The sequence below is a fragment of the Cervus elaphus genome, chromosome 25 (assembly GCF_910594005.1).
Source record: "Cervus elaphus chromosome 25, mCerEla1.1, whole genome shotgun sequence".
Classification (NCBI taxonomy): domain Eukaryota; kingdom Metazoa; phylum Chordata; class Mammalia; order Artiodactyla; family Cervidae; genus Cervus; species Cervus elaphus.
Window position 1 is genome coordinate 39298982 of NC_057839.1, and position 27214 is coordinate 39326195.

General features: G+C 34.4%; 1 protein-coding gene across 3 annotated transcripts in view; it reads right to left on the reverse strand.

Annotated features, from left to right (window-relative positions):
• Positions 1 to 27214, reverse strand: part of NIPBL (NIPBL cohesin loading factor) — a 193118-nt gene that overhangs the window by 19389 nt on the left and 146515 nt on the right. For all 3 annotated transcript variants that reach the window (XM_043887683.1, XM_043887681.1, XM_043887682.1), the window contains 11 exons: positions 26507 to 26650; positions 24284 to 24373; positions 22837 to 23051; positions 22624 to 22726; positions 21906 to 22004; positions 21658 to 21804; positions 19911 to 20045; positions 18639 to 18737; positions 17379 to 17432; positions 3599 to 3707; positions 1941 to 2077 (listed from right to left, as the gene is read on the reverse strand). In XM_043887683.1, coding sequence (XP_043743618.1) covers positions 1941 to 2077; positions 3599 to 3707; positions 17379 to 17432; positions 18639 to 18737; positions 19911 to 20045; positions 21658 to 21804; positions 21906 to 22004; positions 22624 to 22726; positions 22837 to 23051; positions 24284 to 24373; positions 26507 to 26650 — 1332 coding nt within the window. The remainder of the gene's footprint in view (positions 1 to 1940; positions 2078 to 3598; positions 3708 to 17378; positions 17433 to 18638; positions 18738 to 19910; positions 20046 to 21657; positions 21805 to 21905; positions 22005 to 22623; positions 22727 to 22836; positions 23052 to 24283; positions 24374 to 26506; positions 26651 to 27214) is intronic.

The following is a 27214-nucleotide window of genomic DNA, read 5'->3' on the forward strand; positions in this document are numbered from 1 at the left end:
CAATTCAAAGGTAAAATAAGCAAAGGATAAGAATAGTCAAATTAAAGAAAATCAAGTTCAACTGGTTAATGCCATAAAAAAAGATGCTAAATCTTCTTGGGAATCAAGGAAGGGAAGCTGAAGCAACAAACAACTACATTCTTTTACATCTGTTAGCCTGGCAAAGAATACAAAAATGATACAGATCATCATTCACTGGTTTCCAAAGAGGCTATGAAACATGTCCACCAGCAATTCAGCAAGAGCTATTCAGACACAAAATCAAAACTGCAAAAAACATTCCTTCAATCTAGGAAGTTAATTCCTCAGACTATGCCAAAGAAAAAGAAGCACCAATATTTAAAAGTATATGAATAGGAATGATTATTAAGGAATTGCTTGTAGTGGCTATCAACAGGAAACAATGTGAATAAAAAATAAATACTCGCCAAGATGGGAAGATGGTTAAACAAATCATAAGATGTTCATAAGATGAATAATACACAGCTATTCAAAAGGATGAATATATATCAGTTGTGTTGAGATTAGTAAAAATGCCTAACAGATAAATATATAACATGACTTGATTTTTTAAAAATCTGGTTAACCATTTGTATATGTGTTTCTGCAATTATAGAGACACGGATAAAATGTTCAAGGACACTCCAGATTGCTTATCCTGAAACGAGGAGGGTAGGATATAAAAAAAAACAACAACAACAAACATTTAAAAAGGTGTCTATCATATATATGATAGCCTTATTTATATAAAATTTTATATTAGTGTGTGTATGCATAACAAATTATACAAAATGTTTTCAAGTACACTGCTTTAAAAAATATCAATTGAAACAAGGATAATCAAGGCTCCATTGTTGTTTAAATTCTACAGGTAAACAGACATGGTATTGAATTCTAGCTCTGGGACTTATTAGCTGTGACACTGGGCAAATTTATTTATATTCTCTAAGCTTTTGTTTTCTTATCTGTAAAACTGGGATAATAATGGTACTGACTTCATAATGTAAATGAGATGCTGCATGCAAAATTCTTTAGTATTTGGCACTGTGCTCAATAAGTATTAATTATTATTATTAGTCACAGATTACATATTAATCAGTTTATATTTGGATCTAACACAAGCCCTAAAGACAGAAATATATGTTGTCTTAAATGTTGTTTCAGAAGTATTACATATTATTTTTAATGTATTTATCTTCTGATACTTTCCTCTGGTTTTAAAATTTCTTAGGACATCCTGAAGTTTTTCACCTAGAATTTATTAATTTAGATCGCCAAAAAAACAGACCATAGCAGAAAAACAAATTTAGTAAACAGTTAAAATTAGCTCCGTAGGAAGCTCAGAACATAAGAAGTAAAGTAAAAAACTAATTACATTCATAGATTTTAGAGTATTTTAAAATTTACTGTTGTAATAAGCCATTGAATTTACCACAGTGTCATATAAACTGCAGATTATCTGAATCAAGCAGTATTTAATCTTCACATTTGATTTTAGGAGAACACATGCAATATTAACTTAAAAACCTAACATCACTGATGATCCTTTATTTTCCATATTCAGTATATCAAAAATAACAAATTAAAAGCAAAACCAGAATCCAAGACAGTAAATTTCTCAGTGACAAGAACTTTTTGCCTCACTCACTGTTTAAGTCCTAACAATAGTTACATTTATTAAGCATTACTGAGAGTTTAGCTTGAGGAGCTTACACAGAAATGAAACCTGAACTTTATTTATAATACATCAGAAAAATGATATTTGTAGATAACTTGCCACAAATATTAGAACCTATATTTGAGTACATAACCCAGTTGATCTTTCAGTGAAAATGACTGTCATCTCTTAGTGAAAATGTGGATGACAGAATGCAAATTTAAAATATTTACTACATGGTTTAGATAAGAGAGAAAAACAGGACAGACAGCTCTATACTTACACTACATTTAGTGGTAAGATATGGCTGCATAGTCATAGCATGTTTAACCATGAGCTGGGGTCTTATTTTGCTGAATAAGAACAAAGTGGTTATGCAAGCTACCAATCTTCCAGAATTCACACCTTTATTGTCAGAGTCTGGAAAAACAAACAGAAAATAAGATACTAAAATATGACAAGGCAGTGGAAATTATACAGAATATTATTCAAATTATTCAATACTATCCTCTGAATAGATTTAGTACATGCCTCAATACAACAGATTAGCATTGCTTATGATACTAGACTCCCTGATTTTCTGTATTATATAAAATTACATGTATTAAGGATAAAGGGCAAACAGGCTGCACTATGGAAGGCAAGCTTCACATCAAGGGGAGGAGGACTGAAGTAAAAAATAGAATGAAAGTTGGGAAGTTTATAGAGATGGAATTCTGAGAATAAACATGGTGTTGGTCAGTATCTAAAAATGCATGGAAATGAGAATGGAAAAGAAATTAGCAAAGGAGGACAAAAACAATTTAGCTGAGGTGATACTGTGTTTAAGGTTACTGGGGAAAAAAAGATGCTACTGTGATAGAATGCCAGAAGACAGGAATGATAAGTTAAGAAGGTAAGCCAGTGCTGTATTAAGACAAGCAAATGCTTTTCAGGTAAGAGGAAAGTGTAGCTAGTTAGGAGATACAATGTTTCTTGGTTCTTGGGAGTGTTGCTAGTTAGGAGATACAATGTGTCTCAGTTCTTCCAGTTTTTAGAGGAGATTAGCAATTTTTTAACATTAAGTGACAACAGTATCACCTTTAAAATCTAGAAAAGAGAAAAAGGGGGAAACAGAACAGGAGATACAAAGAAAAAGAGGTAAACATGGAAAATGAAAAAAATAAAAATAAAAAGACTGCATTAAAATATAAAGAATATCAACAATTTTTACCATAAATGGTACCTCTATAAAAGGTAAATGGCCCCCAATTCTGAAAACTGACTGAGGCTGACTATTGTTCCTCATTAATATACATTAGGGGATGGGAAGTAATGTTAGTCTTGTGTACTTTTAAGCAATAGATAACAATTATGAATTTTATGATTTTATAATTATATTTTCATTAATAACTTCAATTTTGTGACTGAATGATAGATAATATAGAATATCAGATATTTAAGGAATTTGTCAATTTAAAAATTACTAACACCTTTCTAGGTCAAGATTAAGCACATTTTATGTAATTATAATTGGTATTAGGAAGGTACTATAAATCTTTTAAAAACATTTTTATAATAATTAATTTCATTTTTATAGAAATTTTTATATAATTTGAAAGATATTGAACAGTTTTTGGATAAGCACATTTACCTACATACATTAGTCCCTGGACTTACTTTAATTCTTGCTCATTATGACATCTAAAATTATGTTCTATTGAAAGATATGTGAAAGAGATGAGTCCCATGCTTCTATAACATTGCTGTAAATAATACCAGTCAACTATAACATAACAATAACCTGGGATTCAACACCAAACAAAAAACAGAGTTCATTTAAAAGTGAAGTAGTTAATTATTAGGCTAAGCAGAGTGAGAGGCAAAAATAAGAAATGTGCACAAAGTATTTTAAAATATCTTATAAAATCAACTTAATGACCAATATATAAAATGTCTTACCAGCTAGAGATTCCTCATATTTAAGAATGTGCTCAACTAGGTTATCAACAAGTTGAGTACAAGCTTTCTTCACAGGTTTATATGAGGAATCCTCTTCAGACTTCAACAACTATAAGTGTATATATATAAAAAAAAAATCCCAGTATAATTATTCATTAGACAATAATAATATAAATGCATCAAAATGTGTCCATATTAAGATTTTCAATTGGTTATTAACAATACTGAAAATGCAAATTCATAAATAAAAAATATATAACAAATATTTAAAAATACAACCAGTAATTAAAGATAGTTCCAAACAATTTTAGTATGAAGTTATTTAAATTGCTATGTCTAGAACCTAAGGCAGACTATGAGAGAAATGAAAACACTAACCTTCCCTTAAGAGTACCCCTCAATGTTAGTTGAGTGATTTTAAAGAATTAGAATTCCGTCCCTCCTCATGTCAAGCTCTTTGATTTCTCAAAAAAGTTTATTATGGGTTAATGACATTTTAAAACTAGCTGTAACTACATCTGACTTGCACTTTAAAATCTGCAATTATAAAACACAAGGCTGGATTTCTTCTCTGTGTTATTTTACCAACTTATTAATAAACAATGATAGAGATGTGCTACAAATAATGATATGAGGAAAAGAGGTCAGTTTAATTATAGCTGAAAAACAAATACAATCTCTCATAATCAGGTAAATGGTAACGTCATCTAAGATACATCTGTTTTGTTAATAAAGAACAGCTAATACAATTATTGGGTTATTAAAGAAGTTGAAATGTGTAATTTCTGTCAAGGATTCCAATGCTGTACAATTGTAACTTTCTGCAATGATGGCTATGTTTTATATCTGTGCTGTACAATATTGCTGCCACAAGCCACATGCAGCTACTAAACATTTAATGTAGCTAGTATAACTGAGAAATTAAAAGTAAATAAAAATTCAAATTAAATGAAAAATCACACATGGCTATATAGGACAGTGAAGATTTAGTTTAAACTTTCACTACAAGATGTGTGGATGACTACAATTGATAGCAATCAGAATAACAAATCACACACATTTCCCCTCCTCCATCCAATTTAAAGTAAGAAATCAAATCAAGAGAACTTCAATTTACCCAGTTTCAGCTCTAAACAGCAAGTTCTCCTTGTCCTGCTCTGTAACTCAACCTTAAGCAGCTATTAATATTACATGCTACCTTGGCCTTTTTGGGAAGGGGTAGAAAACAGGCTCTTTACCCTTGTTTTGCTTTTTGCTCTCCAAGACATCAAGCATACATAAAAGTATTAATAATATAAATCATGATTTTACATTTTGGGTTATGACACACTGCCAATACTGGTATGTACCCTTTTCTTTGCTTATAAATATAATGATGCGCTATGAACCTAACTTAAGAGTATCTCCAATAACATATTTCCCAATGTGCTCCTTCCTTGATCCCATCTTCTGTTTCACTTTCAAAGTACCACTTATCAAGAACTTTTTCCATTTCTTCACTTAAAAAAAAAAAAAACTAAGTTAAATACTGTTTCTAGTTTTGCTGGATTTTCAATTTTCTAAAAGGTATTATGCTAGATGCAGTCTTCTGGGATTTGCCTTTTCCATTTAATATGTCACTAACTGTAATCCAGGTTGTTGCATGGAACCGTTACTTTACTCATTTTTGCTGCTATAAAATAGGCCATTATGTCTATACTGCAATTCATTCATCCATTCTCCTGAAGATAGGTTAATTATTACTTTAGTGGCATAATGAGCATTTTTGTTTGTCTCCTGGTACACATATGTAAGATTCTCTTGGGTATGTACCTTGGCATGAAATTACTTGGTCATGGGTAATATCAATGTTCAACTCTATGAAATAATGCTAAATTTAAAAACTTTTGTCGGAATATTTTCTCAGCACCAGTGTTTAAGAGATACTCTTTAATTCACCTTTTCTCCACGATTTATCATCTGAATTCTCAATTTCTGCCAATCAAATGGGTGTAAAAATAGCCTTGATTTGCATTTCCCATATTATGAATGAGGTTGAATACCTTAAGTCACATGTGTTTTTTTCTTTATGAAATGCCCATTCATTACTTTCTCCTGCTTTCCTACTGAGACTCTTGCCTTATACTGGTTTGTAGGAAAGGAGTTCTTTATATTTTTTAATAATGTTCCTTTGTCAGTTATATGTGTATCAAATATCTGTCCCACTTTGTGTTTTTTCTGGATTCACAAATATTCTTCATTTTAAGGCAGTGAAATTTATCAATCTTTTCAGGTTACTGGTTTTTTGTGACTCAAGAAATTCTTCCTTAAGAAAAGTCAAAAATATATTAATACATATACTGTCTTCTGGGGCTTCCCAGGTGGCGCTAGAGGTAAAGAACCTGCCTGCCAATGTAGGAGACACAAGAGATATGGGTTGATCCCTGGGTCAGGAAGATACCCTTGTGGAGGGTATTGCAATCTACTCCAGTATTCTTGCCTGGAGAATACCATGGACAAAGGAGCCTGGCAGGCTACAGTCCAAAGGGTTGCACAGAGTTGGACATGACTGAAGCGACTCAGCATGCACATACATACTGTCTTTTAAAAAGTTTAAAGATTTCTTTTAATCTGTGTATGTGTGTGTGTGTGTGTGCACGCACGCTCTGTCATGCCAGACTCTTCGCTGAGTTGAAGAAATAAAACAAACAAACAAAAAACCCTTATAGGTAGCCACTTGTTCCAGTCCCATTTATTGAAAAGTTCAAGCTATCTTAATTACTCAATATTTAATAAGTCCTGGTACCTGTTAAGACACATTAGCGCTCCTGCATTTTCAGAAGTGACAATTATTTTCAACTCTTTACTTTTCCATATATGGTTTAACACCTTGACATGCTTGATAAATATTTTCTATTCTCGATTTTGATGAGATCTCTTTTAACATCTTCCCATTTTGCATGATTTTTATTTTAGATTTTATAGTTTATTCTCTGTCAGATTTTACTTCTAGTTTACTAGACGTTATCATTCAAGGGTATTAAACTTTATCAACAATTTCTTTTGTATCCTCTGATTACTTATTTTTTGTTTAATGTTAAATCATACACACACATGCTGATGTTAAACCAGCCCCACAATATGCATGCACAGATGTACATATATATGTATGCACATATAATATATATAGTATAAACATATACACATCTCTATCCAACTTTCTGATGGGTAAGTAAGCTGTAGACATCAATATACTATCTCTCTTTTCCTTTTGAGATAAAATTTACATGAAATGATATGTACAAATCTACAGTTGCCCAGTTTTGTTAAGAACATTCCCCTTTATAACTAAACACTCTACCAAGATAGAGGACAAACTTTTTCCATCTTTAACTTACATTAGAATCATCTGAAGACTGCTAAATTATAGAATGGTGGGCCCCAACTTCAGAGTTACTGATTAAATAAATCTGGACAAAAGTCTTAAAATTTGACTTCTAACAAGTCACAGATAATCTTGTTAACTTTTAAAACCGCTGATAGAGATTATTACCATCACCCTTGAAAATTCCCTCATGTTCCTTTCCATTCGATCCATGGCTCCCTGCAACCACTCTTCTGATTTTTTTCCATATGGATTAGTATAGTCTCTCCTAGGGCTTCATATAAATAGAATCATAACATGTACTCTTCTGTATAAGACTGTTGTCACTCTGTGTAATGTTTTCATTATTTACCTATGTTGCTGTTAAGTATCAATAGTTTGTTCCTTTTGACATGCTGTACTATCTAGCTGTTGGATACATCAGGCTTTCTTTAGCCATTCACTGGTTGATGGAGACAAAGACACTATTTGACTGTAAACTCAGGAACAAGAAATCAAGCTGCATCTTCAACCCTTTGCTTAGAAATCTCCTCAGCTAAACATCCAATTTCATCACTTGAAGTCTCCCCTTTACCAAACACTAGAAAAGGAATACAATTTAGCCAAGTTCTTTGCAACATTACAAGGAGAACAGACTTTTCTCTGTTGTCCAATAGCATGTTCTTCATTTGCATCTGAGACCACATCACAATAGCCTTTAACCATCCATATTTTTACCAACATTTTGTACATGATTATATACATCCTGAGAAACCTGTATGCAGGTCAAGAAGCAACAGTTACAACCGGACACGGAACAATGGACTGGTTCCAAATTAGCAAAGGAGTAGCACGTCAAGGCTGTATATTGTCACCCTGCTTATTTAATCTACATGCAGAGTACATCATGTGAAATGCCAGGCTGGATGAAGCACAAGCTGGAATCAAGACTCCTGGGAGAAATATCAATAACCTCAGATATGCAGATGATACCACCCTTATGGCAGAAAGCAAAGAGCAATTAGAGTCTCTTGATGAAGGTGAAAGAGGGGAGTGAAAAAGCTGGCTTAAAACTCTCAAAAAACTAAGATCATGGAATCTGATCCCATCAATTCATGGCAAACAGGTGGGGAGACAATGGAAACAATGACAGATTTTATTTTCTTGGTTTCCTATGGTGTCTGCAGCCATAAAATTAAAAGATGCTTGCTCCTTGGAAGAAAAGCTATGACAACCCTAGACAGCGTATTAAAAAGCAGAGACATCACTTTTCTGGTAAGCAGCCTGCGGTGACCTCTAAAAATAGTGCGCTATTCAATCAACCCATAAAACCCCACAAAATCATGCAAATCAAGAGGTTAAACTCTTCATGTTCACTTTAAGAACACTCGTGAAAACTGCCCAGGCCATAAAGGGTATGCATATCCGAAAAGCCTCCAAGTATCTGAAGGATGTCACTTTAAAGAAGCAATGTACGCAATTCCACTGTTACAATGGTGGAGTTGGTAGGTGTGCACAGGCCAAACACTGGGGCTGGACGCAGGATCAGTGGCCCAAAAAGAGTGCTGAATTTTTACTGCACATGCTCAAAAATGTAGAGTAATGCTGAACTTAAGGGCTTAGATGTAGAATCTCTGGTCACTGAGCACATCCAGGTGAACAAAGCCCCCAAGATGTGGCATAGGACTTATACAGAGCTCATGATCGTATCAACCCCTACATGAGCTCTCCCTGCCACATTAAGATGATCCTTACTGAAAAAGAACAGATTGTTCCTAAACCAGAAGAGGAGGTTGCACAGAAGAAAGTGAAGAAACAAAAACTTATGGCCCAGGAATAAAGGCTGCAAAAAATAAATGCAAATAAAAGTAAAGGAAAAAGAAAAAAAGGCAGATACATCACTTTGCCAACAAAGGTCCGTCTAGTCAAGGCTACGGTTTTTCCAGTAGTCATGTATGGATGTGAGAGTTGGACCATAAAGAAGACTGAGCATCGAAGAATTGATGCTTTTGAACCATGGTGTTGGAGAAGACTCTTGAGAGTCCCTTGGACTGCAAGGAGATCAAACCAGTCAATCCTAAAGGAAATCTTTGGCAGGACTGACACCGAAGCTCCAATACTTTGGCTACCTGATGCAAAGAGCCGACTCATTAGAAAAGACCCTGAATTGTTAGCATAAGCTTAACCAGGTTAGGACTCCAACTGCAGCTCCTGTACCAGATGAGGTGTCAGTGCTTGAACAAATTAACATCCTCTGGAACCTGGTGTATAGCTAATGATCTGGAAGATACCTCTTTTTCTCAGCCTTGTCAAAGGCCCACCAGAAGCAGTTTGCTCTTAACTGGCAAGGCCAGCAATGTATTGCACTGTCTCAGGGATATCTTAACTCCCCAGTCTTACATTATAATTTAGTTTGTATGACCCTGATTATCTTTCACTTTAACATGACATCACAATGGCCCATTACATTGATGGCATTATGCCAACTGAACATAGTAAGCAAAAAGGAACAAGTACACTGGACTTATTCAGAGAATTTGCATGTGAAAGGGTGGGGAATATATCCTACAAAAATTTAGGGGTCTTCTACTTAGAAGAAATTCCTGGGGGCTTAGTGGTGTGGAACATGGTGTGATGTCCATTGTAAAGTAAAGAATAAGATGTTGCATCTGGTCCTTTCTATAACCAAAAAAGAGCTCAATGCCTTAGTGAGTTTCTTTGAATTTTGGAGGCTTATTCCTCATTTGGGTATATTATTCTGGCCCACTTACTAAGTGACCTGAGAAGTTGCCAGTGCTGAATGGGGCACAGAACAGAAGGTGGCTCTGGAAAGGCAGGTCCAGGCTGCTGTGCAAGCTGCTTCGCCACTCGTGCCACAGACCAGCAGCACTTGAGGTGTCAGTGGCAGATGTGGTTGCTGACTAGAGCCCCTGCCAAGCCTCTATAGGTGAACTGCAGTACAGGTCCTCAGGATTTTGGAACAAAGCCCTGCCACCCTCTGGGATAACCACTCTCTTTTTGAGAAATAGGTCTTGGCATGCTACTTGGCCTTAGTAGATACTGAATGCCTACTCATGGGCCACCAAAATCATCATGCATTCTGAGCTGTCCATCATAAACTGGGTGGCTGCCTCACCAAGCCACAAAGTTGGGTGTGCAAAACAGCATTCTATCATCAAAGGGAAGCAGTGTATACATGATTAGGTCAGAACAGGCTGAAGGGCACAAGTTAATTACATGAAAAAGTGGCCAAAATGCCTATGGTTCCCATTCTGCTACACTGCCTTCTCTCAGCCTGCAGCTCTGGCCTCAGCTGACCATAGGGAATATCCCTGGTTTACAGATCAGTCTACACAACATGCAGGGATTACCCAAAAGTGGACAGTTGCAGCAATACAGCCCCTTTCTGGGATATCCCTCAAGGACAGTGGTGAAGAAAAATTCCCCCACTGGGCAGAACTTCAAGATGTGCATCTCATTCACTTTGCTTGGAAAGACAAATGGTCAAAGTTGGTGACAAGGGAATCTGGAAAAGAGGCATCTCTGTATGGTAAAATATTTATATCCCACATGGATGTTCACCAAAGGGTGACCTCAGCAGATGAGGATTTTAAAAATCAAGTGGATAGGATGACTTGCTCTGCAGATACCTTCTCCAAGGTTAACAGCCTCTTTCCGCAGCCACTCCTGTCCTCACCCAATGGGCTCATGAACAAACTATGTGTGGTGGCAGAGATGGAGGTCACACTTAAGCTCGGCAACACAGACTTCTACTCACCAAGGACACACTATCTATGGTCCACTCTGCTAGCAGTAGAGAACAACAATGAGCTTCTGATACGGAACTACTCCCTGGGATTATCAGCCAGCTACCTGGTGGCAGGTTGATTACAATTAGGCTGCCTCCATCATGGAAGGGGCAGCATTTTGTTCAAACTGAAACAGGCACTCTTGATATATTTTTGCCTTTCCTGTATGCAATACTTCTACCAAAACTACCACCTATGGACTTAGAGGATACTTTATCTACCATAATATTTGTTGTTTAGCTCTAAGTCATGTCTGACTCTTTGCGACCCCATAACTGCAGCGCTCTAGGCTTCTCTGTCCATCACCATCTCCCTGACTTTGCTCAAACTCATGTCCATTGAGTCAGTGATGCCATCGAACCATCTTATTCTCTGTCATCCCCTTCTCCTCTTGCCATAACTCCACACAAAACTGCTTTGGTTAAGAAAAGCACTTCAGCGCAAAAGAAGTATAGCAGTGAGCCCATGCTCATATTCAATGTTTCCCAACATTCTGAAACAGCTGACTTGACAGAAGGTGGAAACAGCCTTTTATAAACTCAGTTACAGCATCAGATAGGGGGCAATATCTTGGTGTGGCTGGGGCAAGATCCTCCAGCAGGCTCCTATGCTCTGAATCAGCATCCAATACATGGTGCTGTTTTGTCCATAGCCAGGATTCACGGTCCAGGAATCAAGAGGTGGAAATGTGAAAGGCATCACTCACTCAAATTTGCTAAGCAATCATTTGCTAATATGAGTGATTAGCAAAATTTTTGTTTCCATTCCCCCATGACTTTATGCTCTGCTGGCCTAGACAGGTTCCAGAGACAGGAATTTTTGTACCAGAAGACGTAACAAGAATCCCACTGAACTGAAAGACTGTCAGTCAACTACTATGCACTCTTTATGCCTCTGAATCAACAAGTAAAGAAAGGAGTTAGGCTTTCCAGGTGGTAAAGAACCGTCTGCCAATGCTAGAGAGCTACAAGACATGGGTTTGATCCCTGGGTTGGGAAGATCCCCTGGAGGAGGGCATGGCAACCCACTTCGGTATTCTTGCTAGAGAATCCCCTGGACAGAGGAGCCTGGTGGGCTACAGTCCAAAAGGTCACAGAGTTGGAAATAATGAACATGCACGCACCAAGAAGAAACTAGTGTTAATATTCCACAATGGAGGTATGTAAGAGTATGTTTGGAATGCAAGAGATCCCATAGGCCATCTCTTAGTAATAAACACCAGCTATGACCACATTATCAGTTACAGATACAAGGACTTTGTCATGAGTATTTCCTGCTTATTTTGTCATGAATACGTGTGTGTGTTATGTATATGGAAGTTGGGGAGAGGGACAGGGAGAGACTGAGGGAGGGAAAGTGAGAAAATGTCTTTCTTCCCTCCCACCTCCTATTTTCTTACCACGGAACATAAAGTATATTGATTTCATACCAATGTATTTAAATGTTATTATAAACTGACATGGTAGTAATTAAATTACGGGATGTCAATGAGAAGAGTAAACATTACTCAAGGACTTCTGGGAAAGGGGTTAGTGCATTTTTGGTTGTATGCAGGATAGCTGTATCATGTTAGATAGAATCATGACTTTGTTATTGTCTTTCTTTGGAGATTTAGCAAGGTATAAGGAGATGTATCAATATATGGGTGCCAAGTTAACAAAGGGTAGAGCTGTGATGGTTAATTTCAAGTGTTAACTTGGTTGGGCCAAAGGACACCCAGTTATCTGGTTAAACATTATTACTGGATGTGTTGGTGAGTGAGGGTGGTTCTAAATGAGATTAGCACTTGAACTGGTGGACTCAGCAAAGCAGACTGCCCTTTCCAGTGTGGGTGGGCCTGAACAGAACAAAAGGCAGAGGAAGGAAGAATCCAACCCTTCTCTGAGTACCTGAGCTGGGGCACAGGTCTTCTTTCACGTTTGAACTGGGATTTATACTATCCGCTTCTGTGGTTCAGGCCTTAGGACACAGAGCAAACTACACACTAGGGGCTTTTCTGGGTCTCCAGTTTGCCGACAGATTGTGGGATTTAAGAGGCTCTATAATCACATGATGACTTAGTGACTAAATGACAACAACTATCACACAAGCCAGATCTTACAATAAATCTTTTCTGTCTCTCTTTTTCAGTATTTGGTTGGTTCTGTTTCTGTGAAGAATTATGGTAATATTCGAGAAGATTTGACTGATATATATCCTTTCTGAGTAAATCCCTGGCCCCCTGAAATTACTCTTCTGAATTTTTTCAATACAGATTAGTTTTACCTCTACTTAAATTTCATATAAATGGTATCAGAATATGTACTCTCCTGTGTAAGGCTTCATTCATTCGGCAGAGTGCTTTAATAAATGTCTATATTGCTGTATGTATTAGCAGTCTGTGCTTCTATGATGTGGAGCACAATCAAATTGTATGAATATTGATATAGTCATTTTTCTATTCATTTACTGATTGATGGCAATAAGAGTATTTGACTGTAAACTTCAAGAGGCAGATCTTATTTTGGATTACAAAGGCCAGGAAAAGATGAAATGTAGGCTATTAAAGTTTTTACATTGCCTACATTTTTTTGTAAACTAAAAAAAAAAAAAAAGAAAAAAAGGCTGTAGTCTTAGAACACAAGCAATGAAAATGAGTGGCATTGTAATTGTAAAGTTAATTTTGTGTACGCACCATAGGCTATGATAGTGATTTACACTGACTAAACCACTTTTTAGGGAAAAAAAAAAAGTAAGAACTTTCATGACTGAACTTTTCACATACTACTGAAAAAATCCAAAAGAAACCACGAATTCATTAAAAGTTAAAAGGGACATGAGTTTCCATACATTTAAAAAATGTCTGTATGTCTGTGTGTATACATATATATAGAGAGAGACATTCTAACAACATTATGTAGTTAACAGAGTTTGATGCCTATGTAAATATGAAGTTATTTCATGTAGTACTTAGCTTCCCAAAGCTATCACATTCCATGAATTGGGAATCACTAACAATATGAAGTCAATCCAACACAAAAATAATAATGAGAAGTATCTAAAATTGGACAGAATGGAATGTGTGTACACGAGCTCATGTGGAAACAGTAACAGTGCTGATTATTTTTGATTCAAGAATTTAAAATAATTCCAGTAGTCCCTTCTTTGTATCCTCAGCTTTTCTTCAAATTTATGCAGTGTTGTTATAACCACTAACAGTGATTATACCTCCATCATGTATTTATCAGAGAAAAGAAATGGCAACCCACTCCAGTATTCTTGCCTGGAGAATCCCAGGGACGGGGGAGCCTGGTGGGCTGCCATCTATGGGGTCGCACAGAGTTGGATACAACTGAAGTGACTTAGCAGCAGCAGCAAGTATTTATATAAATATTTTAATAAAATGTTCTTTACTTCATAAAACTAAACTCTGCTAGTTTAATGACTATATCCACAAAGTCACTTTGGTAAATTAAATGTTGGCAGAAACTAAAGCAGCAAAGCAGGGAGGAATAGAAGAGCAATGAGCTTAAAAGAGGACTAAAGAGTAAAGATAAAAAGAGTATAAAATTACTGCTAAGAAGTTACAAATCTAGTGTTCACTTATCTACTTCCAACTTGCCAATAACACATGGGAATATTACCTTAGATTCTTTTTATTGATACTAACGACTTTTTTGAGAGCTATACTAGTATCATATGAAACATGGGTGTAGTCCTTTCTAGAAATTATTTGTGTCCCCTTTGGAATGGTTGACATAAATATAACTAAGATGGTCATAAGGCTCTATAATACAGTTAATTACTTGATTTATGGGGGAAAGGGTATCAAATATATCATGTTAAATTATAAAACGGAAGCTGATTGATAAAGAGAGTCCAAGACGTTACAGACTGGATAACGTAAGCAAACACCATGAGGGTGCTTAAAAAAGGCATCTTACAAAATTTTTTTAAAGATAACATATTACTAAACACTACCAGAGGGTTAAACTTAAAAAGACTGACAATACCAAGTATTGATGAGAATGCGGATCAACTGGAACATTGCTGGTGGAAATGCAAAATGGTTCAGCCATTTTGGAAAAACTGCCTGGCATTTTCTCACTCACATGACCCAGTAATCACGATCATGGGAATTTACCCAAGAGAAATGAAAACACCCAACCTTACAAGGACATGCACACAAGCAGCATTATTCATGACAGCCCAAACCGGGAACAACTTGTAAGTCTATAAATTTGTGAATTAACAGAAAAATTATGATACATCCATACTATTGCTACTGCTCAGCAATAAAAAGGAATAAAACAATATACCAGCAACATTCTGCTAGAAGTCAAACACAAAAGACTACATGCTATATGATTCTCTTGACATGAAATTCTACAAAGGGGACAACTATAGTGACAAAAAGTGAATGAATGGTTTCCCAGGGTTGGGGGAGATCAACTACTAAAAAGAGGCACAAGAAAAGTTTTTAAGAGTCATGTTCTTTCAAATAATTATTAAAATTAGTCAAGCTGCACACCTAAAATTGGTTAACATTTCTGCATGTAAATTACGTTTCAATAAAATAATTTGGTTGATTGTTAAAAATATTGCTAAATATAGTTTAAAAGTATTAAAAATTAAAAAGTAAACAAATAGAACAGACACTAAACTGTAAAACTATTTCATGATAGACTTTTAATGGTATGTGTTCAGTGAGCTATAGATAAAAAGAAATGCAAAAAAGTCTTAAACTGTATCTAGTAATCTTAATGTTAATATAACAGGGCAAAGCTAATAGGAAATTATCTTTGATAAGATTTTTAGCCTAAAAGAAACAATAAAATAAAAGGAGCAGAATTTCATAATCTTAAATTTGAATTAAAAATATTAATTCTTGATTTGTTTTTTCTTTCTAAATAAATATATATATATATTTCTAGCTCTATCCTCTGAAAAGGTCCAAAGCTATGATAACCCATTAGCAATGAATATCCACAGCACCCAGATTATTCCCACAAAAGGCAATCAGGGCTCTTAGGAAAAAATGGCTGAGTTTAGATTTGGGACAGAAAATGTACAAGCCGAGTCTGGGGAACCTTGTAGAGACAGAAAGTAATCAGGCTACAAAAGAGTAATGAGGTTATACCAAAAAGGTACAAAATCGACTTGAAGGGACTACCACTGACCAAAGATGGGACAATTTAAGCTTCAAAAAGAATTATAATTGCAATAAGTTAAAATACAAAGAATACAAAAATCTTTTAGTTCACACTGATATTTTAAAAAATGAACAAACTCGTTATTCACCTTTGAAAGTTGACAGGAAAACTCATTATCCTGAAAACTGGTAAGTAATGGAAAAGAATAGAGCACTTTCCCTGCCTTTCTGGTACAAACTATATTTCACAGTAACTAAATTATCAGGACAAAATTCCTCTTTAAAGAAGAATTCCTGCCAATTAATATGGGATAAATAAAATAATTTGAAAAAAATCAGCATTTTTCAATTTGTAATGAAAATAATGAACCTAGGTAATGATCATTCAAAACCTATCATGAAAGACTTTATGAAAGATTAAGCACACAGTAAAAATCACTGAAAATGGGACAACCAAACATTATGTGCCTTTTGATGTGAGGCAACAATATTTAGCATCACTTGTGAAGTATTCTTGTCTGTATTCTGCAAACTGAACTTCAATATCAGTAAACCTCTAGATCTAACTTAAGAGCTTACAGAAAAAAATGGTGAACATAGAAACACTAAAATGACACCAGAAAGAAGAGATCTATGAAATCTAGAATATGGGACACTCTACAGGAAAACATGTAAGTGGCATGAGAAAAGGAACAGTGAAAGTTGACTTTTGTAGACTAAGACTTAAGGGTCATGTCAACCAAAGCAACTGCAATTCAACTATAAAAAACACATTTTTGAGACAATCAGGGAAATGTGAACACTTAATAACTATTACATGTTAGGAAATAATTTTATTAATAGTTATTTTGATACAGATGACAAAGATACTCTGGTTTGTGTTTTTTTAAAAAGTCATCTCTGTTAGAGATAGATATTAAAGTATTTATGGGTGAAATGATATAAAAGTATGGGATTTTCTATAAAAGTGTTACAGCCAAAGAAAATTAAATAAAAAAAATAGATGGGTGTGGGAAAGAGATAAATAGAATATTAGGAAAATGCTAACAACTTTTGAAGCTGGGTAATGAGTACTTCTATTTGAAAATCCTTAAATAAAAAAATTCGTAAGGAGCTAAATAGTTCCATGTATAAAATTTTTAAAGAACACTAATTGTGGTTTAATCGTATACTACTATAGGACATTCTATATATTTTAAAACATGTCAAATAATGTAAACATATATTTAATGCAATCTATATACCTATTTATAGATCTCATATCTATCACCTAGATTAAAGGGATTAAAAATTATCTAGAAGGATGAGAAGAGAGAATATTAATATCAGTTATTCAGAAAACTTACTTGTAGTAAGCAACTGAACAACTGATTAGATAGGGGTATTAAACAAAACATTCACCCTAATACATTGAAATAAATTTTCCCTCACACAAAGTAAACACTTAAAAAAAAACTGAAAAATTTCTTTCAAATCATGAAGTCTACAAACACTCACATTTTGAAGAAGCTGCTCAAACCAGTCATATCCAGTATCTCTGCATGCTGCAACCTAAGGGGAAAAATATGGTGCAACTATCAAAATTAGAAATTTACATTAAAACATACTTTTGCTATGCTATAGTCTCAAGAATAAAAACGTTCAAAGTTCTAAATTTAAAAAATTATTTTCATACTTATGGACATAAGGAGAGGGGAGGAGAGGGTGAGATGTATGCAAAGAGTAACATGGAAACTTACATTACCATATGTAAAATAGAGAGCCAACGGGAATTTGCTGTGTGACTCAGGAAACTCAAACAGGGGGCTCTGTTTCAATGTAGAGGGGTGGGATGCGGTGGGAGATGGGAGGGAGGTTCAAAAGGGAGGGGATATATGTATACCTATGGCAGATTCATGTTGAGGTTGGACTGAAAACAATAAAATTCTGTAAAGCAATTATCCTTCAATAAAAAATAAATTAAAAAGCAAAATAAGGAAAGAAAAATTTAAAAAAAAAGAAGTGATTGTGGATTAAATGATTAGAACTAAAAAAAAAATTATTTTCAGATAAACTATTTTTTTCAGTCAGCCAATAATCCACCATGTTAAAGAATTTTATTCCAAAAGTATATTAGAAGCCATTCAAGATATTCACTTAATGTATTAAAATTTAAAATGGTATTACATTCTGAATAGTGTATTGAATCACACACTATCAGGAAATCTGTAAGGTCTAAAACAATAAAAATGCAAATGTTTGCTTCTTCTTTTCCTTCTGGGTAGAAGATTTAAAGACATCAGTAAAACAGAGAAGATCATGTAATCCATAACATAAAAATTCTTAAGTTCAAAACATGAAAAGCATTCTGGGTCAAAAAAAATTATAGTTTACGTGTATAATTAAACATAATGAAACTAATTTTAATTCATGTATTCTGGAAAAAGTAGAAATCACGGTCTTATTTCAGGTTGCTATTCATGGGTTATTGTATCTTTTTATCTACTTCTCATTTCCCTTTCACTTTTCAATCACTGGAAGAGTCTGGAGAATTTTAGTATCAGTGCTTAAGACAATGAATGCCAAAAAAAGTGGGGGTAGGTAGAAATACCACTCTCATCTTATTTGCATCCCTTGAGTTATCTCCAGAAATACAGAATAAGGGAAGTATTAGAGGGTAACCAAATATCTTGCCATTGTCTCTCCCTTTACAAGACAAGGCAGGCCTCAATGAGGTTTGCACCTACAGGAACCACCCTTGTTCCAGTCCTTTCTTACCACATCAGTGATATTTAAAATCTTCCTTGTCATTGCTTCTTTGTCATTGTGTGGAGTTGGAGTAAACCAAAGTTTTTGGAATGTTTCATTTACTAATTTCTAGAAGAAAGAAAAATTTCAAACTAATAAGTACGACAAATGTGGCAAAATTCTCAATCCCAAATCCTCATTAATGCCCAAAGCAAAAGTGTGTGTGTGTGTGTGTGTGTGTATATATATATATATATATCTCCTGAAATTTCTAGTATGACATCTTCAGTTTCAAAAAGATCACCAATTAATTTATAAAAATTATAATTTTTTTTCAGTTTGGCAAAGATTTTAAATGGGTTAATAATATGCCAATGCAGGAGATGTAAGAAAGACGCAGGTTCGATCCCTGGGTCAGGAAGATCCCCTGAAGGAGAGCATGGCAACCCACTCCAGTATTCTTACCTGAAGAATCCCATGGACAGAGGAGCCTGGAGGGCTACAGTCCATAGGGTCACAAAGAGTCAGACATGACTGAAGCGCCTTAACACAATACTATGTCTAGTACAGAATTTCTGGATATAATGCACTCAAATGCTTTTGATCAAACTAAAAAATACTTTTGCTGCTTTGGTAGAAGTTGTTACAAAACAAAATAAAATCAAAACCCAAAAAAGAAATATAGGGACAATCACATATACATAAGATTCACTAATGAACTCTAACCTTCAACAAAGTATTTACTAATTTAGAAAGCCAAGGACATACCATTTGAAAATCAATTTAATTTGAAATAAATTTCCTATATACAATGTAATCTCTATGATGATATGAAATATTACAATTGCCAAATTGGTTTGATTAGATCAGATTTTATTAACTAATGCAGGACCCAGAAATAAAAATACCTAAACATGTCCTTTTCTTCAATTTATAGTATATAATATTGATTTACTTGTATAGTTTATATATATATAATTAACAAAACTTATATATATAAAGCAAACATTTAAATTACTTGGGCTTTCCTGGTGGCTCAGCGGTAAAGAATCCGCCTGCACAGCAGGAGACACAGGAGACTTGGATTCGATCCCCAGGTTGGGAAGATTCCCCCGGAGGAGGTCATGGCAACCCACTCCAGTATTCTTGCCTGGAGAATCCCATGGACTACAGAGGAGCCTGGTGGGCTACAGTCCATACGGTTGCAAAGAGCTGGACACAACTGAAGTGACTGAGCATGCACACACATGTAAAACATTAATGAAAAATAAATTTTTAAAGTAGTCAACGTTTTTATCTTACCTTAATGCCCTCTTCATCATTTACCCTGCGAATCATTTTTACACACATTTCTGTAATTTTTGGAAATGTTGGTTGTTCAATACAGATGTCTCTTAGAATCTTTATCACCCTTTTTCTGACACTGATACCAGTATCCTAGGAACAGAAAGATATTCTAAATGTCAGAAAAACTGAGGTGCCAAGGTATATGAAATTTGATAAAATAAAATTAGAAAATACCAACAAACAGTACACATACATTTATGAACATGATAAACACGATCCATATGTTTTCTTTTTAAACATATTTATATTAATCTTATTATAAATATGAATTATTTTATTATGCTGTCTTTGCTTTTAAAATGTAATATCCAATATATGGAAAATATTAAGTAGCACTGAACACAAGAGGAGCGTATAAGCTTGCCAAAATTAAATGGAGTAACAAACATGAAACTTTGAGGACAGTGTTTGGCACTTAAACAGCATATGAAGTATATTTAACAAAAATGTTTAAAAAATCTGTCAAACCAGTATCACTCTTTGATAATTTATAGCAAATATAAGGAAAAAAGAAACAGATTAAAGGAAACAAAACCATGAAAAAATAACAAGACTGGCTTGCCTTTTTAAATCCCTCAATGTCATGGTGGCTATATGTAAGAAAGAGTTAGAGATTACTCTAACTGAAATAGAGAAGAAATATTGTGGCGGATACATGGGTGTTAACTGTGCTATTTTTAACTTAACAGATTTTCGTAACTAAATCATCTTTAAATAAAAAGTACTGAACACCCATTGTGCAAAATTATCTCCAAGTTTAGCAATCACGAAAATATTTTAGGATATATTGGTAACGTAGATGCTGTCAGAGTTCATTATACCTGAAAATCCTGTTGTTTGTCCTTCACTCTTTAAAAGAGTAAGACAATAAAAGTGAAAAAATTCTTCTACTTTGTCCTTAAAATTCTTTGTTTCCACCAAGACTTTATGCTAGTTGGAGATGAAATTATCTGTAACTCTCAGTCCCACAGTATTTTAATACTGGGCTAAAGGTGATAAATTCTTGTCAGTTTAGGAATACCGAAATCCTGTACCTAATGAATCTCTGTTGCGTTATAGAAGAAGTCAATATCCCTGCAGTGGGTGGTATGGAATTTCAACAGGTATTTTGTAATGCCAATGTTTCCTTTCATTTCCAAGGAAATACTTCAGGGCCACAGAATTCAATGCCATAGAAGAAAAGAATATCTTAGAATAGCATTTGTTATGTTTGCTCTTAAAACTCAAATGACTTTATTTAGCTTGCAGGTATCTGAGTCTTTCATAATTCAGCTTTAAGGAAATATGCAAATACACATAATAACCAAAAATATTGTCAGGCACCAAAGTTCTATATATAGCTCTTACTGAAATAATTCCTCCAGTTTATATACATATATATTTATAATTACTCTGGAACCCTGTCCAAAATACTTAATTATGTCATGTAGCTCCTATCATTTACTCTTCATATACCAGCATAATCAAAAGCTAATAGTAACTGGTAAAAGGAATCCAATTTTTACCAAAGATGTGCTTTACAATATTAAGCAGGCCTCCTCTTGAAATATGTTCTTCTTTAGAAAGTTGCTACAGTTTATATATTAGGTAAGATAAATAGAGAATTGATATCTACTTTTCTACTTTAACATTTTAAAAAAGTGATATTGGGAAGGCAAAATTATATTCATAAATTATAATAAAAGTGACAAAACAAGCATACCAATATTCTTTCAATCAGCATATCATAATACTGCTCAGCAAGCTGAGGTCGACAAAGGACAAATCGACCTAGTAATTCCACTGCTGCTTCTCTGACACTAGTGGAGTTATCCATTAATCGTCCATGAACTCCTCGCTGCATATCCAGCTAAATAAAAATAAAGAAAATATAACTTATACTAAGTAGAGCTAATATTTTAATTTCAATATAAAAGTCACATAAAAAGAATAATTTGTATTCCTCTTTACCCTTGCTAGAATACTGGGGTCTACAGCAACAACCTCAGATAAACACTTCATGGCTTTTGTTCGAACGGCAATTGCATTTTCACCAAGAACTCGAAGGATCTGCCAAGCAAATATTAACATTTTCTTCAATTTTAGAACATATAACTTTTTAACAAAACAAAGAAAGAAAACATGCAAAAAAAATAAATATAGAATTTACTTTCCTTCAATTTTTATATACGTAAGTAAAAAGATCTGTTATCATACTGATCCAAAGTTTTAACTTAGAACATTAAGGTACGGCATTCTATACTTTATGGCCTTTCCTTTCTTCTGTCATTCTCAATTAAACCTGTTTTTTATTGCTATGCTTCATTTGCAAGAAACTGCAGCCCCACTGAAAACTTTCTATGTGTAACTTTAAACAAGGATATTTAGTATCATTTAAATAGTAATTTTGGTAACTGAATAATTTATTTTTATAACATCAATCACTCTAACTATACCATCACTCTACCTGTACCATACAGATACATATCCACTTATCTGTAAAACAAGAATCAACAGGTAAAAGGCATGCAGAACAAACATATTTTAACAAATATGGAACAAAGAAACAAATGTTATTTTCATGATTTTTAAAAAATATCTGTTCTCAACAATGAACAGACATCACACACAAGTCTTCCAGAATTAGAAAAATCAGTATCACTGTATAAGGAATTCTGGTCCAGTTTACCTGTGTCAAATAAATATCAAAGCTCTGGGCAAACGGCCTCATAGAGGCCAAGTATCGAACAATCAAACAAGCATCATCATAGTCCACAGTATCAGAGTTCATTCTGCAACGAAAGGTCATTAAATTGTAATTACTTTAATTTTTTTGTAAAGTAAGTAAATAGATATCAAAGAGACAAATGAAAACATTGGATCTTTTCTTTTTGGATCTTACTTTAATGTGCTGAACTGAGAAGGTGTGGTTTTGATAATGCTTCTAAGAAACTTCTTCCGGTTTTCAGCTCGATGCATAATTTGACCAGTTGTCTCAACTTCCTTTGCATGATGTGATCCTTCAGATGATTCTTCATCTTTTTGTGATTTCATTGCTTTTTCTGTTTCCAGTGTTGTATCACGGAACCACTGGGCTATATAGAATTTACGAGAAAACTGGAAAGAAATTTTAAGACTTGAGTTTGATGAAATTAGTAACAAAATTTCCAACCTACTGACAAAGTGTTCACAATCAGAAACATAATTATCAAGGTTTACTTTAAAAAAGAAAAGTTTAGAACACATGAGTAAAACGCTGAAGGTAGAAAACTATAGTTACTTTCAAAATTTTACCTTACTTCTTCAAGAAATATACAGCCAATTATTATTGAACTATATTAACATTAAGGTGCATGTATATAACCCTATATGCAAAACAGAAAAAGAGACACAGAAGTACAGAACAGACTTTTGAACTCTGTGGGAGAAGGTGAGGGTGGGATGTTTCCAAAGAACAGCATGTATATTATCTATGGTGAAACAGATCACCAGCCCAGGTGGGATGCATGAGACAAGTGCTCGGGCCTGGTGCACTGGGAAGACCCAGAGGAATCGGGTGGAGAGGGAAGTGGGAGGGGGGATCGGGATGGGGAATACGTGTAACTCTATGGCTGATTCATATCAATGTATGACAAAACCCAATGAAATGTTGTGAAGTAATTAGCCTCCAACTAATAAAAAATAAAAGAAATAAAAAATAAAAAAAATTAAAAAAAAAAAAAAAAAAAAGGTGCATGTATAATCTGTTCCTGGGTTTTTTCCCCTCCACTTTATTGAGAAATATTTGACATACACCATTGTAGTCTGTTCCTTTCCACAAAGACTGAAAATCTGTAGTAGTTGGCTGAATAGTTTCAGCTATCTCCAACCTCTTTATTTTTAGTTTTAATTCTCCACTTCTGTAGATGCATATCCCACCAATTAAAAAAAAATTAAAAGTGCCCCAATATAGTGTATAAATTTTACATACAAGCTTATTTTACTAATATTTTGGATATATAATATACTAAAAAAAAAAACCCCAGAATTAAGGATTATATTTAAAATATACATATAAAATTCTAATCATTTTATAAAAATTCACTTTTTATATGCTAATAGATTATCTCATATACTACCTGAGTCAAGGATCTTTGTCTGAAAGATAAAACATGGAAAGATTTTGGATTACCCAAGTCACATAATATTAGGAAACAACAATATCTGTATCTGAATTCGACTACCACATATTTCTATTTCAAAAATTAATATTCCAATATTACTCTCCTCTTCATGACATTCTCAATTTTCTCTCAGACCAAATTTGAAATAAACATGTGAACATTACAAAATAAGGAGTAGAATCCTACCACCAGTGAAGGATCAGTCTCCGTGTTTTCATCCAAGTAATCAAGCAATGCTTTTTGCAATTGCTGTATTTCATCTTCCCCTCCAGAAACCTACAAAACAAATCAGGTCATAACACAAAGATATTACAAATATATTTTAATAAATCATCTACTTACAAACAAAAATCTGAAGGAAAAATTTTATAAATGACAAAAAATGTATAGGTATAGTTAACTAAAAGAAACAGAGGAATACTGTTTTTTGAAAGACATTATATACTGATAGTTCAGGTTACTTTTACGAATTACATGTTAACTTTTTATAAAGAAGCTCATAGGTAGCTGACATAATAATTATTAGAAAAATGTGTATGTAAATCTCCAGAGGTAGGAACCTCCTAACACTGGTTTTCTATTTGGTAAGAGACAACTCCAAACTTCTAATCTAGTAAATGGAAACTGTTACCTGTATTATTATGTGTTATGGGTTTCTTTGAGATATTATTTAAAAAGAACATTCTGAAAGGGAAATATTTTTATTTGTAATTAATACAAAATACTTTATGTCATGCAGATCAAATATACAGTAGGTGTATTTGAGCTGTTCATTTGATCTGGAAGCAGAAAGAGACTGAGTCTTTAGGTCCTGTCAAGAACAATGTTGTTTAGTTGCTAAGTCGTGTCCAACTCTTTTGAGACCCCATGAATGTAGCCTGTCAGGTTCCTTTGTCCGTGGGATTTTCCAGGCAAGAATACTGGAGTGAGTTGCCATTTCTTTCTCCAGGGGAACTTCTAGACCTTGAGATCGAACCTGTGGCTCCTGCATTGGGTAGGCAGATTTTTTACCACTGAGCTACCAGGGAGGCCCTTTCAAGAACAATACAGAGCAGGAAATTAACTCTGAGTTGACATTCATGTCTATAGCTTATACTCTGGATTTACCTGTGTGAAATGCCAAATATATGGTTTAGACTACATCTAAGCAGAAAACAAAGATGAGAATAACCTATGTTCTGAGAGTACAGTGAAATGGATATATTCAGAATGGTTTTTATTTAGTTGCATCTGGGGTATTGATTTTTCTTTTTAAAATTTTCTATTTTATATTGGTGTATAGCTGATTAACAATGTTGTGACAGGGTCAGGGAGACAGTAAAAGGACTCAGCCTACATATAAATGTATCCATTTTGCCCAAACTACCCTTCCATATAGGCTGCCACATAACACTGAGCAGAGGTTTCTGTAGTACACAGTGGGACTTTGTTTGTTATCCATTTTAAATATAGTTGTGTATACCTGATTCAGTAGTTCTAGGGAGAGTCCTGAGAATCTGCAGTTCTAACAAATTCCTAGGTGATATAAAAGTCGGTGCTGCTTGTCCAGGGAATCATATTTTGAAATTCTAGGGTAATGGTGACATCCTGTCTGCTCAAAATGGTTCAAGAGAAAATAAAAACGAATATACAGACACATGTGTATGTATATTCTAACAGAGAATGATAAAGCAAATGCTAACCACTAACGGAATTTGAATGAAAGATTTGTGGGAGCTTTTTGTGCTATTCTTAAATCTCTTCTGTAAGTTAGAGGCATTTATCATGGCCAGCATGGATATGGTTATGGACACTAAAAAATAAAAAAAGAGTATAAAGAAAATGAAAAAAGCTTTACATGGTAGGATTACAGATCATTTGGGCTACTTGGTGGCTGAGACGGTAAAGAATCCACCTGCAATGTGGGAAACCTGGCTTTGATCCCTGGCTTAGGAAGATCCCCTGGAGGGGGGCATAGCAACCCACTCCAGTATTCGTGCCTGGAGAATCCCCATGGACAGAGCAGCCAGGCGGGCTACAGTCCATGGGGTCACAAAGAGTTGGATACGACTGAGTGACTAAGCACACACATATCATTTACCTATCAATTTTCTTAAGTTATCTTAGTATTACTATCACCTCCCCCACAGTTTAAAATAAAAGTATTGTTAAACCAAACAGAAACTAGTATCACACATTCATAACAGAAGTTCACATACACAAAAAAAACTTAACTAAGGATTATATAAATCATTTGAAAGTTCCTGTTATACAGAATTCACCCTAAGGTATATATTTTCTCTGTGGCACTTTCAGATGATTTTATTCCGAATCTACAAGAATGAAATGCAACACTAACATAAGAATACCTTAAAAAGTTCTTAACTATTTATTGCTTATCCCCATAATGTAAATTCTTTATCTCAATACCTGCTTTAAAATACGTTCTATGGACCCTTGATCCATTTTGCTTGTAACAGCATCTTTCCTCAGTCGTGCAGCAACAGTTCCAAGGTAATCAAGAGATGCCACTCTTAAAGCCATCTCTGTGGACTTGTTACTGAACTGATGAACCTGCATATGAAAAAGAATTTTAATCAACTTAAAATATTTTTTATATAAATTCCATATCTATGCTGTTTTACTTGAAATTTAAACATTTTTTCCCCTGTCATATTATCCCACAAAGTAATTACCCTTTAAAAATTTTTTGGTTTTTTTTTTGGCCGCACCCTGCAGCTTGGAGGATCTCAGTTCCCTGACCATTGACTAAACCTGGGCCATGGCAGTAAAAACCCAGAATACTAACCACTAGGCCACCACGGAACTCCCATTAATTGCCTTTTGAGTTTCCAGAATTTTAACATTTTCATTAAAAAGAAAAAAAAAATTATAACTAAGAACACAGTCACTTTCTTTAAATGTAGGCTCTTCTGTATAAAATGGGATTATAACCGACTAAGAATTGCTTAGGCTGGAATTTCAAAGTCTATAAAAAATATCTTGGTTTCAGAATAGTATTAATACATTTTCCAACTGACAGAAAGTAAGGCCCCCAAAGCTCTGTAACAACTACACAAGTCCAAATGTAGTTTAAAAATAAAAATCACAATAGCATTTCCTTGTATTTATTTCCCT